The 21,970-nt window shown below is 37.6% G+C and overlaps 1 protein-coding gene across 2 annotated transcripts in view; it reads left to right on the top strand.

Annotated features, from left to right (window-relative positions):
• Nucleotides 1-238: 238 nt before the first annotated feature.
• Nucleotides 239-21,970, top strand: part of N4BP3 (NEDD4 binding protein 3) — a 29,642-nt gene continuing 7,910 nt past the window's right edge. The window contains exons 1-2 of one of the 2 annotated variants that reach the window (XM_072401054.1): nt 239-373; nt 20,922-21,356. In XM_072401054.1, the coding sequence (XP_072257155.1) occupies nt 20,949-21,356 (408 nt within the window). In that variant the 5' untranslated portion in view covers nt 239-373; nt 20,922-20,948. Of the gene's footprint in view, nt 374-2,818; nt 2,921-20,921; nt 21,357-21,970 lie in introns of those variants that run through there. The other variant, XM_072401055.1, reaches the window with a different exon arrangement.

Genomic DNA, 21,970 nt, shown 5'->3' on the forward strand with positions numbered 1-21,970 from the left:
TAGAAATGGTTTTGCCAGCTGTCATACTAAAGTGTATTATAGAGGCTTTTGCAGCATTATCTGTCAGCACACAGTCTTCTGGGAGCAGAGCCATGTGCTTGAATCAGCAGCAGATTTGTAGTACTGGCGGGGTAGGTGTGATCCAGTCCAGGTTTTAGCTGAGACTCCAGTTTGGGATTAGTGAGTGTTAAGTCGCCAGGCCAGTGTAAGGACTCCAGTGCGGGTTTTACCTGTGTCAGGCAGTCGGTGTTGGTGTCCCGGCTCTCAGTGCCGTTCTGGCTGAGCCGAGAGAAGAGTTCAAATCTGAGAGAGGGAAGGGAAGTGTCAGTGCGGGCTCACAGCTTTCCCAGGACTTGGCCCGGGCTGAAATATGGTGAGTTCCCTGCAATGTGTCACTTGTATATCGTCCGACTGGGGTGTGCGGCTTCTGCAGGTGCATTGTGCCCCGGGGAGGACAAGTTTTCTATGGGAACCTATGTGTGTGTGTGTATAGGGGGGCTCTCCCATTGTTACACCCCGACCACTGCTGCTTCATTCCAGGAATTCAGTGGGCAGCGAGGACAATGGAGCCGGGAGAGGGGGGAGAGCCGAGCTGGGCACTACAGTGCTGCCGGGATGAGTGCTCCGTGCCATGCATGACTGCACAGCAAGCATCGCCTTCCCTGCCGGCACTGCATGTCTGCAATGGCCTCATCTGTAGGAGTGGGATTGTATTAATATTATTCTTATTATTGTTTTCTTCTATGTTTCGTCTTTACTGAACTTTCAGTGTTATATAAGAGATGGATGTGTGACAGCCAGCACATCATACCAGTGATCGGGGCACACCTGCATGTGTTGGCTGCATGATCCTTATCATTATTCCATCATTATATATATATATATATATATATATATATATATAAGACTGTCAGTGTATTTTATTTTAGGATAGTACATGATTTGTGTATTCAGTCTGACACCACACAGGTATGTTGGCCTGGCTGAGCTGGTCTCATGCTGGTTGCCTGGCTGCCATGGTTGGCAATGACTTGGGACAAATATGTCTATAAGGAGATTTGCCTTCACTTGTTGCATTGTTGGGTCTATAGATCGCTCATACCAAGGACAGCCAGCCTTGTTCTCAGTACAGAATGATGGATCAAGTGTTTGGCAGATATTTGGAGATGATGACATTACAGCATGGTGTATGCTAGGACATAGAATACTTCAAATAGCATAGAACCTAATGCCTACAAGTTTGGAATCTTGTAGGACCTTTATAAGTTATTCTGCAGCATTGTACATTAAATAGGGATATATTTCCCTCATGTCCAGGGGCACAATACATTAAATACATGTTCTTGTTGTACTTTGTCATATTCATTGACCACCACAGAAGCTCCAGTTCAGGAATAATCTACTTGTACACAATTAAACTTGCTAATTTTTTTGTTAACAGTCCAGATATTTAAAGACCTATTTGTGTGCCAGCTGCATGTCTTCTTGAATGTTATGAATTAAAGTACAGGCCATAATATTTGATGTGGGATTCTATGTGTCATGTGATTGTGAACTAGACAAAAATATACAATGTCTTTTGAAGTTGCTGAGTGTTTGTTTCATCAGTTGTCTATGAACCAAATTGGTGAATGTGTTGAAATCTTTAGTATTGGATAATTCTCAAGTTTTGTTTTGGGTACCCGTACTTGTTGTACTTGTCCTCCGTGTTATATATTTATCGGTTCACAGACCTTGGCATTCCTCAGATTGGGAAACCTCATCATATTTCCGTGTGACCTTTAACAATTTGTTGAGTCTTCTTTAGCATCCCAGACAAACATATCCACTAACTGCACCAAATGCTTAAAGGTATGTGAAGGGGAATGACTCCAAATGTGCAAACAGACCATAAGGATGCCTTCTGACCAGCTTGCTGGGTACAGAACCAATCATCGTGTAGCTGCCTGCCTTGGAGCCTTATTAAACAAAGGTGCAGTTTTGTGTGTTTACTGTTAGAGGTATGCACTGTGACACTGGGACTTTGTACTTGAAATAGAGCTAAAATTCTGCAAAGAGGCAGGGATCTTTGTTATTGGTAAAATATATTCTGATAATAAATTATTGCAATTGACATTTTCCTATGCTCATGACTGTGTGACCTCTCACATATGAGTGCATATGATTTGGGGACCATGCAAGTGGTAGACTTCTTGCTAGCACAGTGACATAAATAAAATGGACAATTCAATTATTTGATACATTAGCACTATTAAATCTTGTATGAAGTGGTAATGTTTGAGTGGTAGTAGTTTTTACAATCTGGAACATGGGCCATCTACAGATCTCCGGGAGGGAAATGGCATTTGGGGCATTTTTAGCAACCATCAGTAGCTTGTTACAAACGTATCCTAGAACTACACTAAATGCCTATGGCTCCTGGCTCTCCTGCCTAGTATTCAGAAAGCTAAACAAATTAAGTGACAGATGAATGGTGAATCAACGCTTTTTTTATGTCATTTTTTAGAGCAGCCCATTGTCTTCAATTATGACTCTAGGGTCCTCTATACCAACATATGGCCCAAAAGACTCCAGACATCATCTTTCTGAACTTCTCCATTTACTGCTTTGCTAAATTTGGACAATGGCGCCTACTCGTCATTCTTTTACCTTCTTTACCTTCTTATGTGTCTCTCTAAATAGGACTTTTTTTCTTAAATATTAATTAGTCTGCATTTTTATTCTCCTAACAAATATCATTCAGTTGGTATGCTGAAAAAAGGAATCTGTTTTTGTGTAGTATTGATTGTCTGTGACCTGAAGAGAACCACTTATCTAAGAGGAGCTTATGGCTTTGCCTTAGAAGCCTATTACGGTGCTGGAAGACACATCTGTAACATACAACATGGACATCACTGAAACTGAAAGCGTGATTCCCAAGGTACATTCTGCATTCTCTGTCCTACACGTTGCCAGTGTTTGTTACGAGGCACAATTATTAAGGCTGCATTAGGCTAGGATGAGTTGTGAGCTACTACAGACACACCTAGGCAGTGTGACAGGTGTATTGCACATTGTTTGTCACTGGAGTCTCCTATTAACTCTTTCACGGCTGCAAACATCCCTAAAAGCAAGGTTTAGCTAATCCCTGGCCAAACATACAAATGTGAAAGGCATAATACACATTTAGATGGATCAATGCAGCCTTCTTTATTCTTAGCCCTGGTCTGCAGATGTGGCACTCTGTAACTTTACTTTACAGAAGTTACTTGCTCTCTGCTGAGTGTATCGCAGTATCATTATTGCTCCTGACAAATAAACAGTGATTTAAGAAGGTATTTGGAGCAGATGCTTTCTTTTTTCACTCCATGTTTACTGATACAGTTCAGACAAGCTAAATGTAAACAGATGGATGTGTAAACTATCCCATTAGGTGATGACAAGAGAAGAAGAAAATGAAAAAATGGTGATAGTTTGAAAATATTTTGGCCTATAAGAGAAAGTGACAAATTTCTGCTTCTGTGTGTTGTACCCATACAACCATGTTGCTGCTACAATTTCTTTTATTGTAACAATTAATGGAGTGCACTAGACCTGATCACATTGGTAATTTCATCTTAAATAGAGTTCTCATTGAACCCTCTTGTGGTTATATGATACAGACAATCTACAATATTACTATCATTAAAATGTTTGCACATAGCTAACACACAACCAAATGCTTTGTGTATACCTCCTGACAATTATCCTGTGTGTTCATGACCTGGGAGAATGCTTGATTAACAATTCACTGAAGTGGAAAAGGAAGATTGTCACATGCCAACTACTTCATTCTCCTTTCATTAAACGGTAGTAAACTTCTTTCAGCTGATTGCACAAAGGACAGTTCTGAAGTGACATAATCCATTCTTCAATTCTCAATGTGTTCAAGTCCTCCCACGTACATAATCATCAATTTACCACATAAGTCGGACTGAACTACCAATGTGCTCGCAAATGTCTGTGAAAAACAAAGGTTGATTGTGGGGTTTGCATTGTGCTGAGTGGTCAGAAATTCATATAACTGGCAGTTTAATCCCATGTACACACAAATTATTATGTTCCTAGACAGCTTTAATTCTTGCAGTTGCAGAACATTTCAGCAGACTTTGTAAGCTTCTTGTTCAGACAGCGATGTTTATGTAGCTGCATCAGATAGTTGGATATAATCCAAATTTAACCTTTGAAACTGTAACACCAGGATACTTGGGAGCAGCATCTGGAAAAATATCAGCAATTAAAAAGGTGGATGAATGGAATGGAAACACATGATAATAAATTCTTTCCAATTCCAGAACTGGGCTAACATCTGTTCATTGATCATTTCACCTTGTTTTTAGGACTGAATCTAGCTTCAGACAAATGTTTTTAGTGCATGCTAGCAAAGTGTAGGTATTATTATTAAACCGTATTTATATAGTGCCATCATATTGCGCAGCACAAGTCCATAGTCATGTTACTAGCTGTCCCTCAAAGGGGCTCACAATCTAATGTCCTTACCTCAGTCTTATGTCTTTAATACAGTCTAAGGTCAATTTTTGGGGGAAGCCAATTAAGCAGATAGCGTCCTGGCTGGGATTTAAACCTGGGACCCAGCGCTGCAAAGTCCAGAGCATTAATCTCTGAGCCACCATGCTGCCCATTTAACACCTCTCACATAATTCACAGTGCTCCCTCTGACAATTATTTCATCTACTTTACTATTCAGACGCCATATTTGTTCAGCCATCATCCAGGGTCAGCATCTAATTCCTGAACTAAAATAAAACTCACTGGACTGAAGCTTTTTTTAATAATATAGTTTAATACTGTTTGATACTTGTCTGGGGTCTACATTTTTAAAAAAATATACTCACACTGGATATACCAATAAGTAAGGAATTATTTAATAAATCTGGAAAGTTATTAAGCAGTCCAATAAGGAATAACCAAGGAAAAATAACCTTATGGGCATTAACAGACTCCTGTCCCAAAGAAAAGCAAGCTTTGGTATGGACACTTAAGCAGTAATTTAGTTTATTATTAAACTTTAAATGACAACCATTAAACAGAGGGAAGAATTAATGTACTGTGTGTGATAAACTGTCATCTTCCAGTAATGATACCACAGGGTCTCAGCTCTGTAATGACTGCATCCAGAGGGTAGGCACATGTCTAATTGTACTTTTCTTTTAAGGCAGATGTCTGCCCATTTCTAGGCATCCTGGTCAAGTTCTGGGTGCTTACATTAAACACTTCCCTGAATTATATTATATACTGTGCTTTTATGGCTCCTGCCTTATGCTACTAGTAAACGCAATCTCAGAAAAACTGCAAGCCCAATGTTTACTTGCAAAAACAATTTGCAAGTAAATAGTATTCCAAATTGTAATTGAATACCTTTCCAAATCAGGTTGTAAAGCTCCTTACTGCTGATACCACATCACCACTACATGTTTATGGTTCCATTAATAAAAAAAGAGGCAGCACCCTACTAGCTGAAAACGTGTTTATATTCATATGCAATACACGGTGTGTTTTGAGCTCTGACACTTGACACAGGGTGGATCCCAAAACGTTTTTGTTTACTACTTCCTAATACAATTATATAGTATAGGCCATGAATGTTCTATTACTGAAGCAGATTGCAAGATCACAAGTGACAAATGCATGCTTATTAAGTTTTATTTAATAGTCATATACACAGCAGTGGAATGCATTGAGACCATCAAGAACATTTGTGCCAGTACACACTGTTTTTACCTTCCAGGACACCAGATCACATGCTGACAGGTTATATAATTTTGTAAAATGGTAGTTTGGTACACATTGGTAATCACCCTTCTTTTTTATGTGGACACCTGTGCAGATAACACCAGGGCACAGATCTCCAATGTTTCTCTCTTAGTACAACATCAAAGATTACACTCCTGTTCATAAACTTCAATTATACATTCATAAGTTGTGTGGAAAATTGCCTTTAGTTTACTCATCATCTAATGTATTTGGGTCATATTGGGTTCCCTGAACCTAGTTAATTACTTATATACAGTCAAAGGCAAAATCTAATGTTGTGGGTTGGAGAAATTAGGATTTGTGCTTTGTTTACTTTACTTTAACATTAATAGAAACCTGTATGGAAGAAATCTGTAGACTCAAAAAATGTAGTATTTGATGTCAGAACACCTTTTTTATATGTTACAAATCTGTTGCTTTGAAAGTATTGAAACCAATGGATGAGCATACAGCCAGGCAACTTTTTCCCAAAGTTGTTATCAATTGAGACCTACACAAACACTGTGTACTACTTTTTTTTAACATTCTCCACTAACTGACTGTTTCTTTCAATGTTGACTTTCACAGTTTTTGATTATTCTGATTTAGAACTACAGAAAGTATTTGCTCTGATAGAACATATCTAGCATTGGCTTATTATTATACAGATTATGTGGCAGCCAAGATCCAGGGGATGTATTTCTCAATATCACACAAAGGTATGTGAATGAGTAAGAACACCTAATGGTATGTTAACACAATTTAGATGAACAGATGTGATGTAAGCGGCTGCATTAGGTTCTTGTAAGTGTTATTAGGCGGGTTAACTTTCCCATGCTTGTTTGTTGCAGTGAGGGTGTCACCCTTAGGTGTAGCTCATTACAGGTCCAGCTTGACTTGTCTGGAGTGTGTACAAGTCTGTTCCTTTTTCTTAGTTATTTATAGACTAGCTTAATGAAACCTACTACTTCCCCATGACAGCTCAATTTGAGGTCACTTTGTAAAGTTTCTGTTGAAAATCAACCAATTTTGCCTGCAGGTGGATTTGCTTGAGTTCTTGTTTACATTACTGATGAAACACATTGCTGTGGTTTACCTTCATTAATCTATCACAGTTCCCAGAAATCATTCATTTGATGGCTAATAACACGGGAGAACAATACAATGGGTTTTCTTGAATCCTTTCTTGACATAGGGTTGCATGATATGAAGGAATCCAGTATAAATATATTATAAATAATTTATATTATATTTATCTAAATTTATAATTTATTTATCTAAATGATAAATGTGTATATTAAGGCATAATAATATAAAAATATATTTATTACATCTCTGCATTACATACAGTAATGCTTATGTAATATTCTGGCAGTGTACTTTTAGAGCATGTCTAACATGTAGTGTCCAGGGGATGTGCAAAGTTGTGTGAGAAAGATCTTGTCAGTGCTTGGTTGTCTCAGACAGAAGATTAAGAGCACTGCTAAGTCTACCTTCTGTTTTGTATATTGCTGTTAACCATGACAGGGCAAAACCATGCAGATCAAATTATTTGAAAAGAACTGCTGGTTTGTAGCACAAGTACAGCCTAGGCCAATGAAGCAATGTAATTTTCTACTTTATGTATCTAGAATTGTGATATGTATACCCCAAGTTTATTAGCATATGTTCATTTTTACAGATGTACCTCTAGTCAAGTTTTTATTCTTCCACCAAAACAAGTCTTCCCATTGTAAGAGATTCATTAACTATTTTGTTTTGCTACAGTTAGGTACATAAATATTTGGACAGAGACAACTTAGTTAACCTAATTTTGGTTAATTTGCATCTGAGTTGTTTCATTTAAAATTAATTGTGGTAATGTACAGAACCAAAATTAGAAAAAAGTTGTCTCTGTCCAAATATTTATGGGCCCAATTGTATATCTATAACATTTTGGATTCCTCCTCACTTTATCTTCCAGTGACATTGGTCACCAAGGCAAGTAGCAAAGTTAAAGTAGATCTTTCATCTTTAAGTCTACCGAACAGTGACTCAGATAGCAAAAAAACAAGTGGAACAAAATTCACCCCATTCGCTTCCAGTGCATTAACCTCTTCTCCTGTTTTCGTTCCAAAGGCCTTGATGGGGCTTTCCTGGAATACCATAACTCCCACCCATGCACACATGTTAATACAGAGTTAATTTTCTCTGGTACTGAGGCATGCTGATAATGTACACTGAGCCATACATATTTATGTTGGGTCCATAACAAGCCCCTGGACAGCTAGAAGTGGCTAGAAGTAGTAAGGATTATTGATTCTAGACAGATTCCCATCCAGGGAGCAGCAGAGGTCACTTTGTTGCTTAATGATTGCTTAAACAAACCTAATAATAAATCTTCCACTCCTCTTGAAATTGTAGCTAACACTGTTATATGCTTTGCTTTATGGAGTTTGCACACAGCTCAGTGTTTCTTATTTAGTGGATGTCAGAACAGCTCTGTTTGCACAGGAATCAATCAGACTTTGCTCACTCACATTTTTGACAGCAGAAAAATGAAGTATTCTTTATAGCAATAAACCAAGTGTTTGTTTTGCTTTACATTTAGAGACTGGTTGGTAGCTAATGGAATTTAAAGGCAGAATGCCACGATTGAAGTGTACATTTAGGTACATTTCTACAATAACAAAACGGCAAAACCTGTACCACCCCTTCAGAATCTTCACCTCTAGGCCCACTCATACAATAGTGTATGGAGTATGAATTTTACATAGTATTCGAATGCAGCTCCCAGCAGACCAATGAGTATACGAGTGACAATAGGAGATGGAGTGGTGGAGGGTTAGCAAAAAAAGCGTAACTACACTATATGAACATGAGTAGCAGTCTCCACTTCTGGAAAAATCCCTGGTGGGGGACTCATGATGACAGATTTAGGTAAGGTATTTTTTTTCAATTAAAAATTGAAAGCTAGTCACAATATTCACGCTAAAATGATCAGCTCGGAACAGTTTTAGGTTTGTTTTCAGGAAGTCATAAACATAAATAAAGGTACATTTAAAGTACCCTTATAGGGGCAGGAAAAACAAACAAGCTGCCAATGCGGACTTCTCTTTCTGCATATGGCTGTTTATGGGTTGTCCTGCTGATCCAGGATTTCAGTGATTTGAGTCTATGACGAAGAAAAACACTTCTTTCTTTCTTTACCAGCTGCAAGCTTTTTCAGGGTCAGTAACTTAATGGCAACCAGAATACTTTTATATTTAGAAGGTTGTCAGCAACCACATTTACCATATTCTTTCCATAGAAATTCACTTTGAGCAGCCAAGCTGCCCAAAATTGCTGCTTGAGAGTAAATGCGGTTTGCCTAATTTATCTACAGCTTCCTGCTTTCTAAGACTCTAGTAAATGAGACATCCTTGTCATAATTTCCTTCTTCTCCCTCATTCCATGAAGTTTTACTGCATCTGCTGTACTCTTCTCGGTAAAGTAAAATAAAAAATGCACATTTGCCTAACTGCTGCATGTGGACAGATTGAGGAAGTTCTGCTGCAGAGATCCCTTTTTGTGAAAATACCAGTGTTGATTTTATCATTACATTTATATATTCTTTCTAAATATAGAGTGCCTATAGTGCATTGTTCCCACCAGGTAATCTTTTAGGCACAGGGTATCATGCGCCTAAACACTATTTATGTTTTAAATACTTAAACTAAATTCTAACTGCACCTGCATAGTTTCTTTGAGATGAACAAATACAAATCATTTTCACATTATAACCTATTAGCCGTAATAAGCTCATTAGTAAAACCTAAATTAAACTATAAAATATAATGTTGTTTTTTTCATGATGACTTTCCTAGCTAGTGCTTAGACAGTGTATTCTGTTTAATAAATGAAATGGAGTTTTGCAATTTGTCTGTTAGTGGAGTAAAATAGGTCAGAGCAGCAGATCTGCTTCTCTGTACACTTTTTGTATGAAATATACAACTGGTCTCATGACTTTCTCCCTAAACAGTGATGTGCGGTAATTCTACACATCCATTGACTTGATTGGTTTGTTGTAATACCTCATTTGATACAATCTACCAGACAACCACAGACACTGACACACATAAAAATGAAGTCTCTTGCATACCACATATTGTAGTAAATAGGGTGAAGCTGTTAGCAAAAAAACAATCTGTCCTAACATCGGCAGGAAAACAAACTGCTGTGCACGTCCGTATTAAACACACGATACTGGTGATATTGTAGAATTGTATAGATTAGCTCACAGTTTCACAAGATTCTTGTTAATCAGGTGCCGACATGTAAGATATGGTAAATTCCTGCATTTCTGGGTCAAACCCTTCAGTGACACAGTGTGTGGGTTGCTATTGACAGCTTGGAGTAAGTTTATAAGCTTTGGCTGCAGAGGGAGGTGAAATTATTAGTTACTTGTAGAGAATTGTATTAGCATCAGGGAAAATGGTTAAAGAACCTTCCTTATGAACCTTTCTGCTGCTTTGTCCCAGAGACAACGTTTAGTAAATTTATAAGGATTTAAAATATTGTTTTCATTTTAATGTATTATAGATCCAGCAGAGAGATTGGCCCATGTATATGCATATTGCTGGGAATAAACAGGATTCATTTAGAAAAGTTTAATGTTATATACAGCTGTAACAAAGAGTCTAGATCCAAAAGTCAGAATGTGTTGCATGCAAATATTTTATCAGGAAATATGCTGGCAAGAAGGAAGAACAAAATGATGACTTATCAGTGTGTTTCTTCTTTGTCCACTCAGCTGGCTGCAGGTGAGAATTTGAATGTAAAGCCATAATGCAAAGAAAAGTGCCTTAGCAAAACCCCCTCCCAACTTTCCAAAACTCCACCTCTACCTCTTTCTTTATCATATGCACAATAAAGTTCCTGGTTTTGTGGGGGGGAGTCAGCGGTGATGTCATTCTGTTGGTCCAGTGACAGTGTTTGGGCCAAACAATTGGTGGATGGTCAACTGGTCACACACCAATTGACAGAGGAAGAATCAGTAGGATAAAAGAATAATAAAAATGGTGGGTCAGGGTGCTATTTTGCATAGACACCTCCTTTTGCCTTCTATATGCAAGGTGACAGTGACTGTACTCTAACAGATAAATCCGTATCACCCTCTTGTCTGTACTGTCTGGCCAGGATGCATTAATCACAAAGACAGGACACATATGGGATTTTTACCAGTGTATATAGCTGTGTTCCCGGATTTCATCTCTAATTATACTTGTTTCTCATATTACTTCAGTTAGGGGAAAGACTTGTACAACAGCCTGATTATACAGAAAGGTGGATTTGATATGTAACATATCTTTCACTTTAGAACTTTAGAGTTTTTTAATAGGGCTGATTTAATAAAGCTCTTCAAGACTGGAGAACATGGAAATCCAGCAAACCTGGAGTGGCATTCCTAAAAATGATTTGCTATTATTTGGCAAATTCTTTCAATCCTAGGCCAGATCCATTCCATGTTTTTTGGATCATCCAGGTTCTCCCATGATATCTATCTCCAGTCTTGGAGAGCTTTAATAAATCAAGCCTGTTAGGTCTATGAAGGGTCATAGTTCTAAAGCAGCCTAACACTGCATTAGAACACACAGGATGTGTGCACAGGACATATCCACATCTCTAGTGTGATTAGCAGGTAGTTTTTTCAATTATTGGGCAGACATAACAAATCGCTTTCAGTGGTATATTTACCCAACCAATCAAAGAGCAAATAGAAGTTCAGTTTGGGGGTTTATGTGTACTTTAATTATAAACTGCAGTGCTTGTTTTCACCCTTTTTATATTATAAATGATAGAAACAGGGTTTATTGTATTTTACCCAATTAGGACGTTTTAGATAAATCATTTGTATGTACATATATAATTCATGCTTTGGTCATTCCTAAACTTATATTTTTAGTGTTATGTTTTGTCTTCTTCTATTTTATCTATAAAATTGGGACAAACAATTGTATTCTTCCCACTATTTTTCCTTTTCAGAGTTTCATTTTGTACTGGTTAATTCAACAAATTCATTCCATTATTTTGACTAACCTTTTCCATGGAGACATATCTATGAATGATAACGGTCAGTCTCCCTTTTGTCTTACTTTTGTAAATTCCGGGAATCAATAGAACCAGAAGATAAAAAGGTTGATAGTAATTGCCTGCTGTCAAACAGAAATTCCAGGAAGCTAAAGAGCCTCCAGGATGTGAAAAAATGTAATTTCCACAAAATGTTTTGACATTCTGGTAGAAATCTTTCACCTGAAACTCAGGAATCACGCACTCCTTGACTGATTTTAAATGAATTCATGGTTTTCAAACCCAGACATCGTTTCTCTTTTAGATTTATTATTAATATGTTTTGGGAATATTCAAGCACTTACAATGGGCATTTACAGCTTCTATATTGCCAATGCCCGCTTTTTCGTCCATTCAACAATGCAATGTGTCTGTGTGATAGGGTAACCTGTCCCCATTGCCCTGTAACTTTTGAAATTCCTATCACCACTATTAGGCCTATTTTGATACCATTTAGACTGTAAATAATGGCAATATTTCGCTTGTACTTTACATGTGGACAGCCAGGAACAGAATAGCTGAAAGAGGGTAATAAGGATTTTATTGCCACACATACAAAAGCCACCTAAAAGTAGAGTGAGTTGTCCTAAACTGGTATGGATACACTCTACTATAAAACAAGAGATGGCCCATTCTTCTTTCCACATTCTTCTGCGAGTTTCAGTTAGGTTGTACAATGACATGCTGAACAATAGGTTTCTAAAACTGCTACAATGGAGATTGCCCTTTCTATCTATTGTAACAGAGGCAACCCTTGTATCCCAAGCCTTGCCTGACCACAACATACCAGGGCCACAACAAAAGAAGGTCCAAGAGACTTACTAAATTGGAGGTATGTTTTCAAAGAAGACCCCTCATAGCAAGAGCTTTGATGTGATTTGGGGGGGGGGGGGTGATATATAGGAGAGGGGGGATATGTGTCTGACCTACAAGTTGGTTTGCTCCAAATTTATTTATTTGTGTCCTTCTGTTTTTTTTTTTTTTTTTTTTTTTTTGGACTCTTAAGAATTGAATCAACCTAATCTTTTGGAGGCTGTTTTTTCCCCAGTGTAATTGGCAGCATTAAAAATGCACTAGTGACGGTGGGAGTAAAGCATGCTCCTAAGTATGAGGAGGTCAGTAGTAGTAAAAAATGCCCCTTTTTTTAGAGGAAGAAATACATGCTTTGTGATAATGAGGATAACATTATTTGTACAGAACAGTCATGTGCAGCTGACAATAGAGCAAGTGCATGTAGGAAGGAAGTAACTAAACCAGGCTCCGCAAGATCAGCAGCTCCAAGACGCTAAAAAAAGTGTCCTATTGGGATGAAAATATGATCATAATTGTTTATGATGAATAGTGGTTTGGCAAACAAAATTCCATCCTGTTTGGGTTTAGTTTTACCTTTTAACATTTTTTAGGTCTGTTTGCTTAAGTAGACTTTAATAAGCTTTGGGATAGTTTGGAAGTTTTTTCTTAAGAAATCTTGCGGTTTTACATCCAACACATGACAGCACAGTTGTATTCATGATGGGCGAAACTCGATGTGTTGTTTTTTGTTTTTTGCCAAGAGCAAAAGTGAAAGAGTTTCTGCTTACATTTAAGTGACTGAGGGCTTCATTGGCGAATAATGGACTTTGATAAACTATGTATCACCTGGGAGTGTAGAGGGAAATGTTGGAGATGAAAGCTTTTACATGACTAAGTCTATTACCAATGTGTTATTTAAGGAAACATCCTATTTTAGTTCTTTATTATTTCCCATCAATGAACCATTTGTGAGGAAAATGTTGTAACACCTTTGTAGTGAAGCTTCATAATGGAATCCAATTATGAAACCTGGAGCAACCAGGAGGGTGTTAGTATTTACCCTACAACTTTCAGTGGGAAAATGAAACATGGAATGTAATTTGTGGTGGTGGGTCAGCCAATGTTTTTTCAATATAGAACATAGTTTTTCTTTACAAACCTTCTATGCATTCAGTGTGTTCATATCTTGGTACCCCTTTAAAATGCCTGTATGTATTTAGAGCAGTATTTTTTAACTAGGGTTCTATGGAACCCTAGGGTTCCTCCAGAGGTTGGTAAGGGTTCCTTGAGCAATAAGCCATTTGTGCCTCTCAGATCAGCCATCTGTAAGGATGACGTTCATCCTACTGACCAGCAATGTTAGGGGCAGTCTTTCTACTTACCACCACTCTACTGTTGTTGTACTGTGAGCTGTGGATTTTTTAATTATAGAAGGGGTACCCTGAAAGCTATTTTAAGGGTTCCCTCATGTTAAAAAGATTGAGAAACACTGATTTAGACAGTAATTGTTCCTAGTACAGAATTATGGAGATTTACTTACGTCTTGCTTTCACTTAGGTTAGTCAGAAGTTCTTGAATGAATCTCTGTAATTCCCTTTTCTTTTGGTAAGAAGGGCTAGTTTGACCTCTTTACAGCAACATATTCCAGCAACTTAAACAATTTGTATCGAACAAGAGCTTCCATAGTTCAGAGCTCTAACAATTTCTAAAGTCTAGGCAATGGTTACATTTCCAAATCTTGGCCAAGTGGTTTTTAGGGATATTTACAATGATCATTAATTCAGTGGTTTGCATTTTACTCAACTTCATCCTACAATGCTGCTAAAACTGTCCCAATTCAGTTTAAAATGGAAGTAAAAAGTAGACAAGCTGACAAAAACTACACAATACTAAAAACCATAAAAAGGTAAAAAGAAAAAAAAAAAAAAGTACAACAACAAAAATAGCCTAAACTTTGCTTACATGCATTTTTTTGTGACCCACTTTTTATGTTTTAAAGACTTAAAGCTTGCTTTCTAATTCAAAGGAACATTAATGTGCTAATTTATCAACATCAAGCAATAATTATATGCAAATATTAAAACTTGTATCTCTCAACAAAAAGTGAAGCCTAATTGGTTGTTATAAGTTATTACACATTGTACATTATTATAATTTTATGAACCTTTATGTTTTTATTTAAACTTTCACCTGACTTTCACTTTTACTAAGTTGATTTTGCAGTTCATGGCAGGTGATACTTTCCATCCTACCATCACTTTAAGTATAAACTCTTCGGGTATTATTATAATGTTTAAAGTTAGTTACTGTATTGCTTGTAATACTCTACCTAACAAAAGTATAAAATTTTCCTATGAATGAGTTAGGGCCAGCAATGGTGCATGTCTCAATATGTAAACGCTAGCACTGATGCAGCCTCTCTATAGATATGCACCCATGCCTGGCTGCACAGTCAGAAAGACGCTCATTGTTCCTGCCAGCATCTCCTGGCTCAGTTTCGACAAGACAGTTCTCAGAAGATTAGCATAGCTGATCCTGTAATCTTTCCCATCTCTGGTTTAGATGCCGCTCTGATGATTTCTGTTGCAGTTAGGAATGAGGGCTATGCTTTGGACCTGAAAGAGGGTATTCTTTTCTACTCTCAGATCAGGTTTGGCTGCTCTGAGATTACAGAAGCTTGGGCTTGGCTGTAGCAACCTAGCAAGTTGCAGTTTGTTCGTCATCGGTTAAGATATCAAATACCAGTGGAAACTCCCGGCATTTGAACTAGTAAAAAATTGGCCTTATTTTTTTAAGCCATTATTAGGTAATGTTTACCTACAATCCACTGAATGCAGAATTTGTATACCACTATTGGATGGCTAGCAGCTCTACCAGGTTGTCCTGGACTGCCCTAACTCTGTGACTGGACAGTGAAAGGAGAAATCCAGTAATTAGCCTATTTCTCAGTCCCTCTGTCTCCTCTCAGCATGCCTTTTGTTCTGCTTCTTCCTCTGACACATACAGGGACTGCAACAGGCTAATACTAGGTAAAATACAGGTACGTTACTGCTTGTGTTTTAATACATTTCATTATGGTAAAACTATAAGAAACATTTTCTGACTGGTAGTTAAAGGCATAAAGCTATTCAGGAGCAAGTGGATACTTTTTAGGAAGCCAGGGAGATTGTTCTTACATTGGCTGCAATACAAAGCATGCACTCCCATTCCTCTCTAATATGTAAACAGCAGCCTATTTATTAGGAAAAGCAGTTCAACCAAAATATTTTGATCAAGGTGTCTCCAGACTTGTTTAATCAGCTTGATAGTTTTATCAGTCATCTTATGTCTATACCTTTAGATAACTAGAGTGTACATAGAAAGTTAAGATATTTGCTGTTTTCCACTTCTTTCCCCAGCTGCTTTGTGCCAACACCTTGCTGAATATTCTCCTTTCTTTATGTTTGAATCTACAGACCCCTATTCTTATGTTTTCACTATGTCATTTTAGATAAAGGTGAACTTCAGGCTAAACAAATGTCTAAATATGAGAGCCGTGTGTTCCTGTTTTTTCCAGGTTTCTTTTGTATTCCTTCTGGATCTGTACTGTAATCCTGCATAGTACACTATGTGGTCACTGTAGGTCTCTCTCCTTGTGCAGGGTGATTGGTTTTGTATCCATCCCCTTATAACATCATCCTGTAATGGGGACCTGGTTGTTCCAAGCATGCTTTCTGAATATTAAAGACATTAAGGAGTCCACTGTGGGGATATTTTGGAATAGTTCTGTTACAGTGGGGTAGACTGTTACTTTTTTATACCATACACTGTTTTGTTTAATATACATTATCGCCCTTTGCATATTACGTTTTTCCCATGTGTTGCAGCACAGGAATGTGTACACAGTCATAGTAATAAAAACAAAAACCAGTACATAGTTTTGATACCCATTGCAAAAAACTTTGTTTTTCCATCACCTGGGTCCTTTCAGTTTTTATGTATTCATTTTTTTATCTTGTTTGAGCAGTCATTGTCATACTGGGAGAAAGTTACATACTTTAGTAAATTAGCTTTTTAGTTTGTTGCAAAATCTTCATCATTGTAGTCTTAACAATATGTGTGGAGTGTCCTGACCACACAGCCTCACCTGCTTCCCTGTTAATCCTCACCTTTGAATTACTGTTGTGGTATTTTTCCTCCTGTTGCTTTACTGCTATAGTTGGGACTTCAAACAAAGGCAGCTTGGCTTTTAGATGTACAGGTGCATTGCCAACTATAAAATATTCTGCACAGACTGCCGTAGGGTGACACTGGATGCAGTTTTATTATTGTACAAATCTTTAGACAGCGTTAGGAGATCTTGCTCTGCAGAATAAGCAGGAATTATGAGTGTCAGATTATCCCCTATATTATCACCTAAAAGTTTCCAGACAAGACACTAACAATACTGATGTTGGTCTTGTATGGCTCGCCAGGCTGTTAATATTTACCATGCAGGAATATTAATAAATTATTTTTGTTGCATTCTAATTTTTGACCTTGTGTGACCTTTTTGACTTCACATACCAGGTCTGTGTATGGTCTGGTCTTTCTATCACAGGTCATACGGATATTTCCTCAAATAATGAACAGAATAAGGTAAAGCAACAGGTTCCTGTGCCAGTCCCACCATCATCACTTTCCTACCACTTCTTTTAACTGCTGGGAGAAAAAGAATTACCCAGTATGGAGAGACATGCAACTTGTCCTCCTCCTTTCTTTTTTGTTGTGCTGTTGAATGACCCAGTTCTGTTCCAGGGGGAGAGGGAACCATGCTGGGCTCTGTGTAAGCTCTGACTAAAGCAACTTGGAGGTTGCAAAGATTCCCCTCCTTTCTTCTGCCATGAATGAAGTTCATGAGTGAAGTAAAGTTAAAAATTAGTGATGAAGAGAACAGCATTAGGACAAATGTGTTACTTTTCTTGCATGGTCAAAGCATATGTGTACTATAAGACATCCACAAGATATTAAACTGTAATTTGGGAAAACAAATAGTAATTTAAAGTTCACATAACGACACCAAACTTAAACAAAAAGCCTAAAAAGTTATCTGACTCATCTTTAGCTAAATGTTTAATAGAACTACATAATTCATGTGTGGTAACTTTGATCATGCCTCTTAAATTGTCCCAGAAGTAAAATTTGCAGCAGTGAAGACCTGTACAAGATGCATACATTTTCTTGTGCCTGGATCGTTAGCAGTTGAATGATGCCAGCAGAGATGAATGTAATGAATATCTTATGTCTAGATTTCTGGTGGCAGATGGTAGAATGGCTTGGTGGGCATGTTTGTGGTACTAGCTTCTTGGAAAGACGATTAGCCCATACGGCAGTCTCTTTAGTGTGAATTAATTATGATTCTGCCAGGCATGCAAAGAATTTGCTCCATGGCTTTTTGCAGGATCTGCTATTGTGTCTGCAACAATTGGTTAAAAGCAACGCATTCCAGCCACCAGCAACCCTGACCCTGCCGCCTAGGCATGAAATGTTTGGACTGTTTAATTATTAAAACAAACAGTAATATCAGTAAAGGAATGTGTGATAAGAAGTCCTACTGTGGGAATAGGTGTTTAGACAACCAGACAGGTGTACTTAACCCTTACTGCAGTTTGTTCAGTGCCAACATTTTGTTCTTCCCTGATTTGCTTTAGTTTGTATTTAAATTGCATTCCACATCTCCTAGTCTTCTAGTCATATGTAATATAATTCTTTAGGCTCACTTCAGTATTGAGCATATATGTGGAGGGGCTTAGTTATATAATCTATGCTGATAAAGTAAAAAGCAGCCATTCTTGACCTGGAACCAGTATGAGCTTTAAAGGCAGCCAAGTGACAAATGTTTGCAGAAAAGGTCAGCAATGGCATCATTTATGTGGCAGTTTTCCTTAAGCAGTCCCATCACCATCTGGTCTCATTCTGTTATGAGCATAGCTCTCTCTGCTCATGTAATTGAAAGCTTTTAATGGTAGAAGCAAACAAGACACACCTATGAGAATTTCATGCTTTGGATCCCAAAATGGATCGTGCCTAGGATGCATTTACCATTGATTTGTTTTGAACTTGCTGCAATTTTTAGGTGTTTGTTGCAATATACATACACAATTAAATGAAAATTGATTGTATTGCAAAGAAAAAGTCTGAAAGAAGTATACCATATCATCCATCCTGTTTATTTATACATTTCCTTGGTTCTAGCAATGCAGGTCCTGTAATACCTTAAATAGTTACTGTAATAGCGTAAATCGTACTGTTTTTATAGTGCACACATGATGCTACAGAGAGAAGTTTCCCTGAGCACCTTGGTAGCACCCATTGCAGAGTGACCTGAGGATTTCCCAGGCTTTACAAAACGTTGTTCATCAGATGATAAAAATGGCACTATAGAAATCCAGTCCCCAAACTTGTTCTATACCTACCTTTAGACTCCCCAGATCATTCTGTGTATTGGCAAGTTGTGTTTCAGGATAGCAGGAGTAATAACATTGCTGCTACATTTCATTATTGCTCTGGTTATTGGAATTCTGATTTGAGGTACTGTTTTGAGGGGGGTTTATGGTATATAAACACATACAGTCCTCTGTATTCGAGTCCACCATTCATCTGTTACAGTGTCATTCCAGTTTTATAAACTATTATGACTGCATTGCTTTGAATTTGAATTAAAATAATCTTTGTCGACAAACCAAATTAAATTAGGATCTCTAACAGCAACTTTTTTCTTTCTTCCCAGTTTTGTATGAAAGAAGTAAATATGCTGCATGTATCAGGATATCTGTGAAAGAACATGTGCTGGTTTCTTTGTATGAAAGCATGTGGGCGGCCTACAGCTGTCACTGACTCAGTGCTCTTTTCCTTTATATACTTTTACCAAGTTATCTGTTTCCTCACTTTCTTTAATTATATGACTAATAAAGAAGAATTCTACCCAAAGTGCATTGTTAACCAGTCAGGTTTACTATAAAAAAAACTTCTGGTTGGTCATTATAGACAAAAGTCCCTCATCCCTATTTAATGTACAGCGCTGCGTAATATGTTGGTGCTATATAAATCCTGTTTATTAATAATAATAATAATATTAATAATCAGTTTTAAATGCCCTTCCCCCTGTCATGTCAGTGCTTGCATATAGGCCTGGCATTATGGTTGTCTCTTAGCATAGGCAAGCTATATAGTTACTTGGTAGAATGGTTCCCTCATGGCATTGATTTGTACCATTAATAGACTTCTTCCTAATTTGTTTATTTGGCATATGTTATTCAGCCTATTTATTAACACTGTTCCCAATCCCCCTCTTGGCTCATACATATGCACCAAGCAGTGGTCTCTTAATAGAACCAGACACTGGGGCCATTGCTTTAAGCTACATACACACTTCCAATTATTATCGTTGGAAAACGAACGACGAACGTTCATGCACGATATATATGAACGATCGTATAGCACCGATCCTGCACATAGAGTTAACGACACGATCGTTCGTAGATATTGTACACACAATAGATACGATCGTTTGAGCGATAGAGAAACTATGTGCACGACAGGAAAGTGAACGGACGTTCGTTCATCACGCATGCTCTGAACATGGACGATCAACGAACGACCGTACACACGAACGATGTTCAACGATCGTCGTCCAATCCGATCCGTCGGTCCGGTCGTTCGTTTCCAGCGACTTTCCTCGTTCGTCGGCGTCGTTGGTTACTTTTTTACGAACGATTTTTTGCCCAATCGATCGTTCGTCGTTCGATTGGAACAATAAAAATTGGAAGTGTGTACGCACCTTTAGTATTTGAGAAGGATGATTCTGCTCTGATATTTCTGCCACCAATGAGATATTGAGGTGGTTGATGACAATGTATTCTAATTCAAAATGTATTCTAATTCTAATTCAAATTTAGTTTTTGGACTTTACCAACTATGATTTAAAATTATAACTATTTTTTTTATAACAGTGGCTGTTGTCATTTCATGTGATGGGACTTATCCCAAAAGTTGGGAATCCACCCCTTAGCAATAAAGTAAAACTGAGGTCAAAATGCAAGGTTAGAATAGTCTTTCTTGATAACAGGAGCATTATGGTGCTTTCTTTTATGCATGCCATTTATTTTCAAAAGTTTATAATTAGTAATATTTAGTAGTTAAGTCTGTTTTGAAACAAATAAAATTGACTTAAATATATTGCGTAGTAAAACTTGTAATGCACTGTAATATGAAATACACAATGGTAGATGAAGTTTTTTTTATCTTTACAGATTGGTCAAGCCGTCTGTTAATTCTCCATGGCAGCTGCACAAACGTTTAGCCTAGCTTGTGATCCTGGGAACCAGCTTCTCCGTTCTTTTAGTTCAGACGTCTCCTACAGGTGCAATATGGGCAGTGTGAGCAGTCTGATCGAGAAACATGACTTTTCACCTGATGATTTCAGATTGGACTTTAAACCCCTCCCGGATTCCCACAGCCCAGGAAATCTCTTGAAGAGGAGTCTGAATCAGAGAGAACTGCTGAGCTATTTAAGTATTACAAAGAAAGATGGCAAGAGTTCTAAGAAGATGCATTCTGGGCTGGGATTCAGGAGGGAACACAGCATGGACGGAGAAGAAAACGACTACCCTGGCTTGTACCAAAAAGAGTACAGGGGCACAGATTTCACCAAGTCATCTCTTCCAGAAAGGGGACGTTTTGAAAAGGTAAGTGCTTTACATTTCATTTGGCTAAAATTTAGGCAACAGCAAAAAAATGATTATTAGAGTTTAACTTTATCTTAGACCGCTATTTTCAATTTTGTGAGATTCCCCTCAATTCTTGCCCAGATGACAGGTGTTGGAAACAATTGGAAATCTCAATTTAGGCAAACTTAGGTTCCTTTAATTCTATTACAGATTTATTAAAATGCAATTTCTACAATCATATTGAATTATAAAGACTGTTAAATCTGTCCCAGAAAAATGCCAGATAGACGGTACACAACTGTAGTGCTGGGGTATGATAGTTCAGATTTGAACCAGCACAGTGTTTGGCCTCATAGATCAAAAGTATGCGTTCAGCCTAGTAACCTCATTCCTTCCATAATTTTTCAACAAGTCCTAGATGGATAACAGCTGGAAATGTACTGGTTGCTGTAGACAACAGTTACTTTTCTTTCACTTTTATTGCATGTTACCTAGTAACAGGTACATTATGTAAATCAGACACAGGTCTGAATAAGTGATCAAGTTCAAATTCATAAAATTTGCTACATTTGGTCATTTCTATCTGACTATGCTAAAGAATATGTTAGAAAATCCTAACAGTAGTTTAAAAC

This window comes from Pyxicephalus adspersus, chromosome 2 (genome assembly GCF_032062135.1).
Source record: "Pyxicephalus adspersus chromosome 2, UCB_Pads_2.0, whole genome shotgun sequence".
NCBI classification, from domain to species: Eukaryota; Metazoa; Chordata; class Amphibia; order Anura; family Pyxicephalidae; genus Pyxicephalus; species Pyxicephalus adspersus.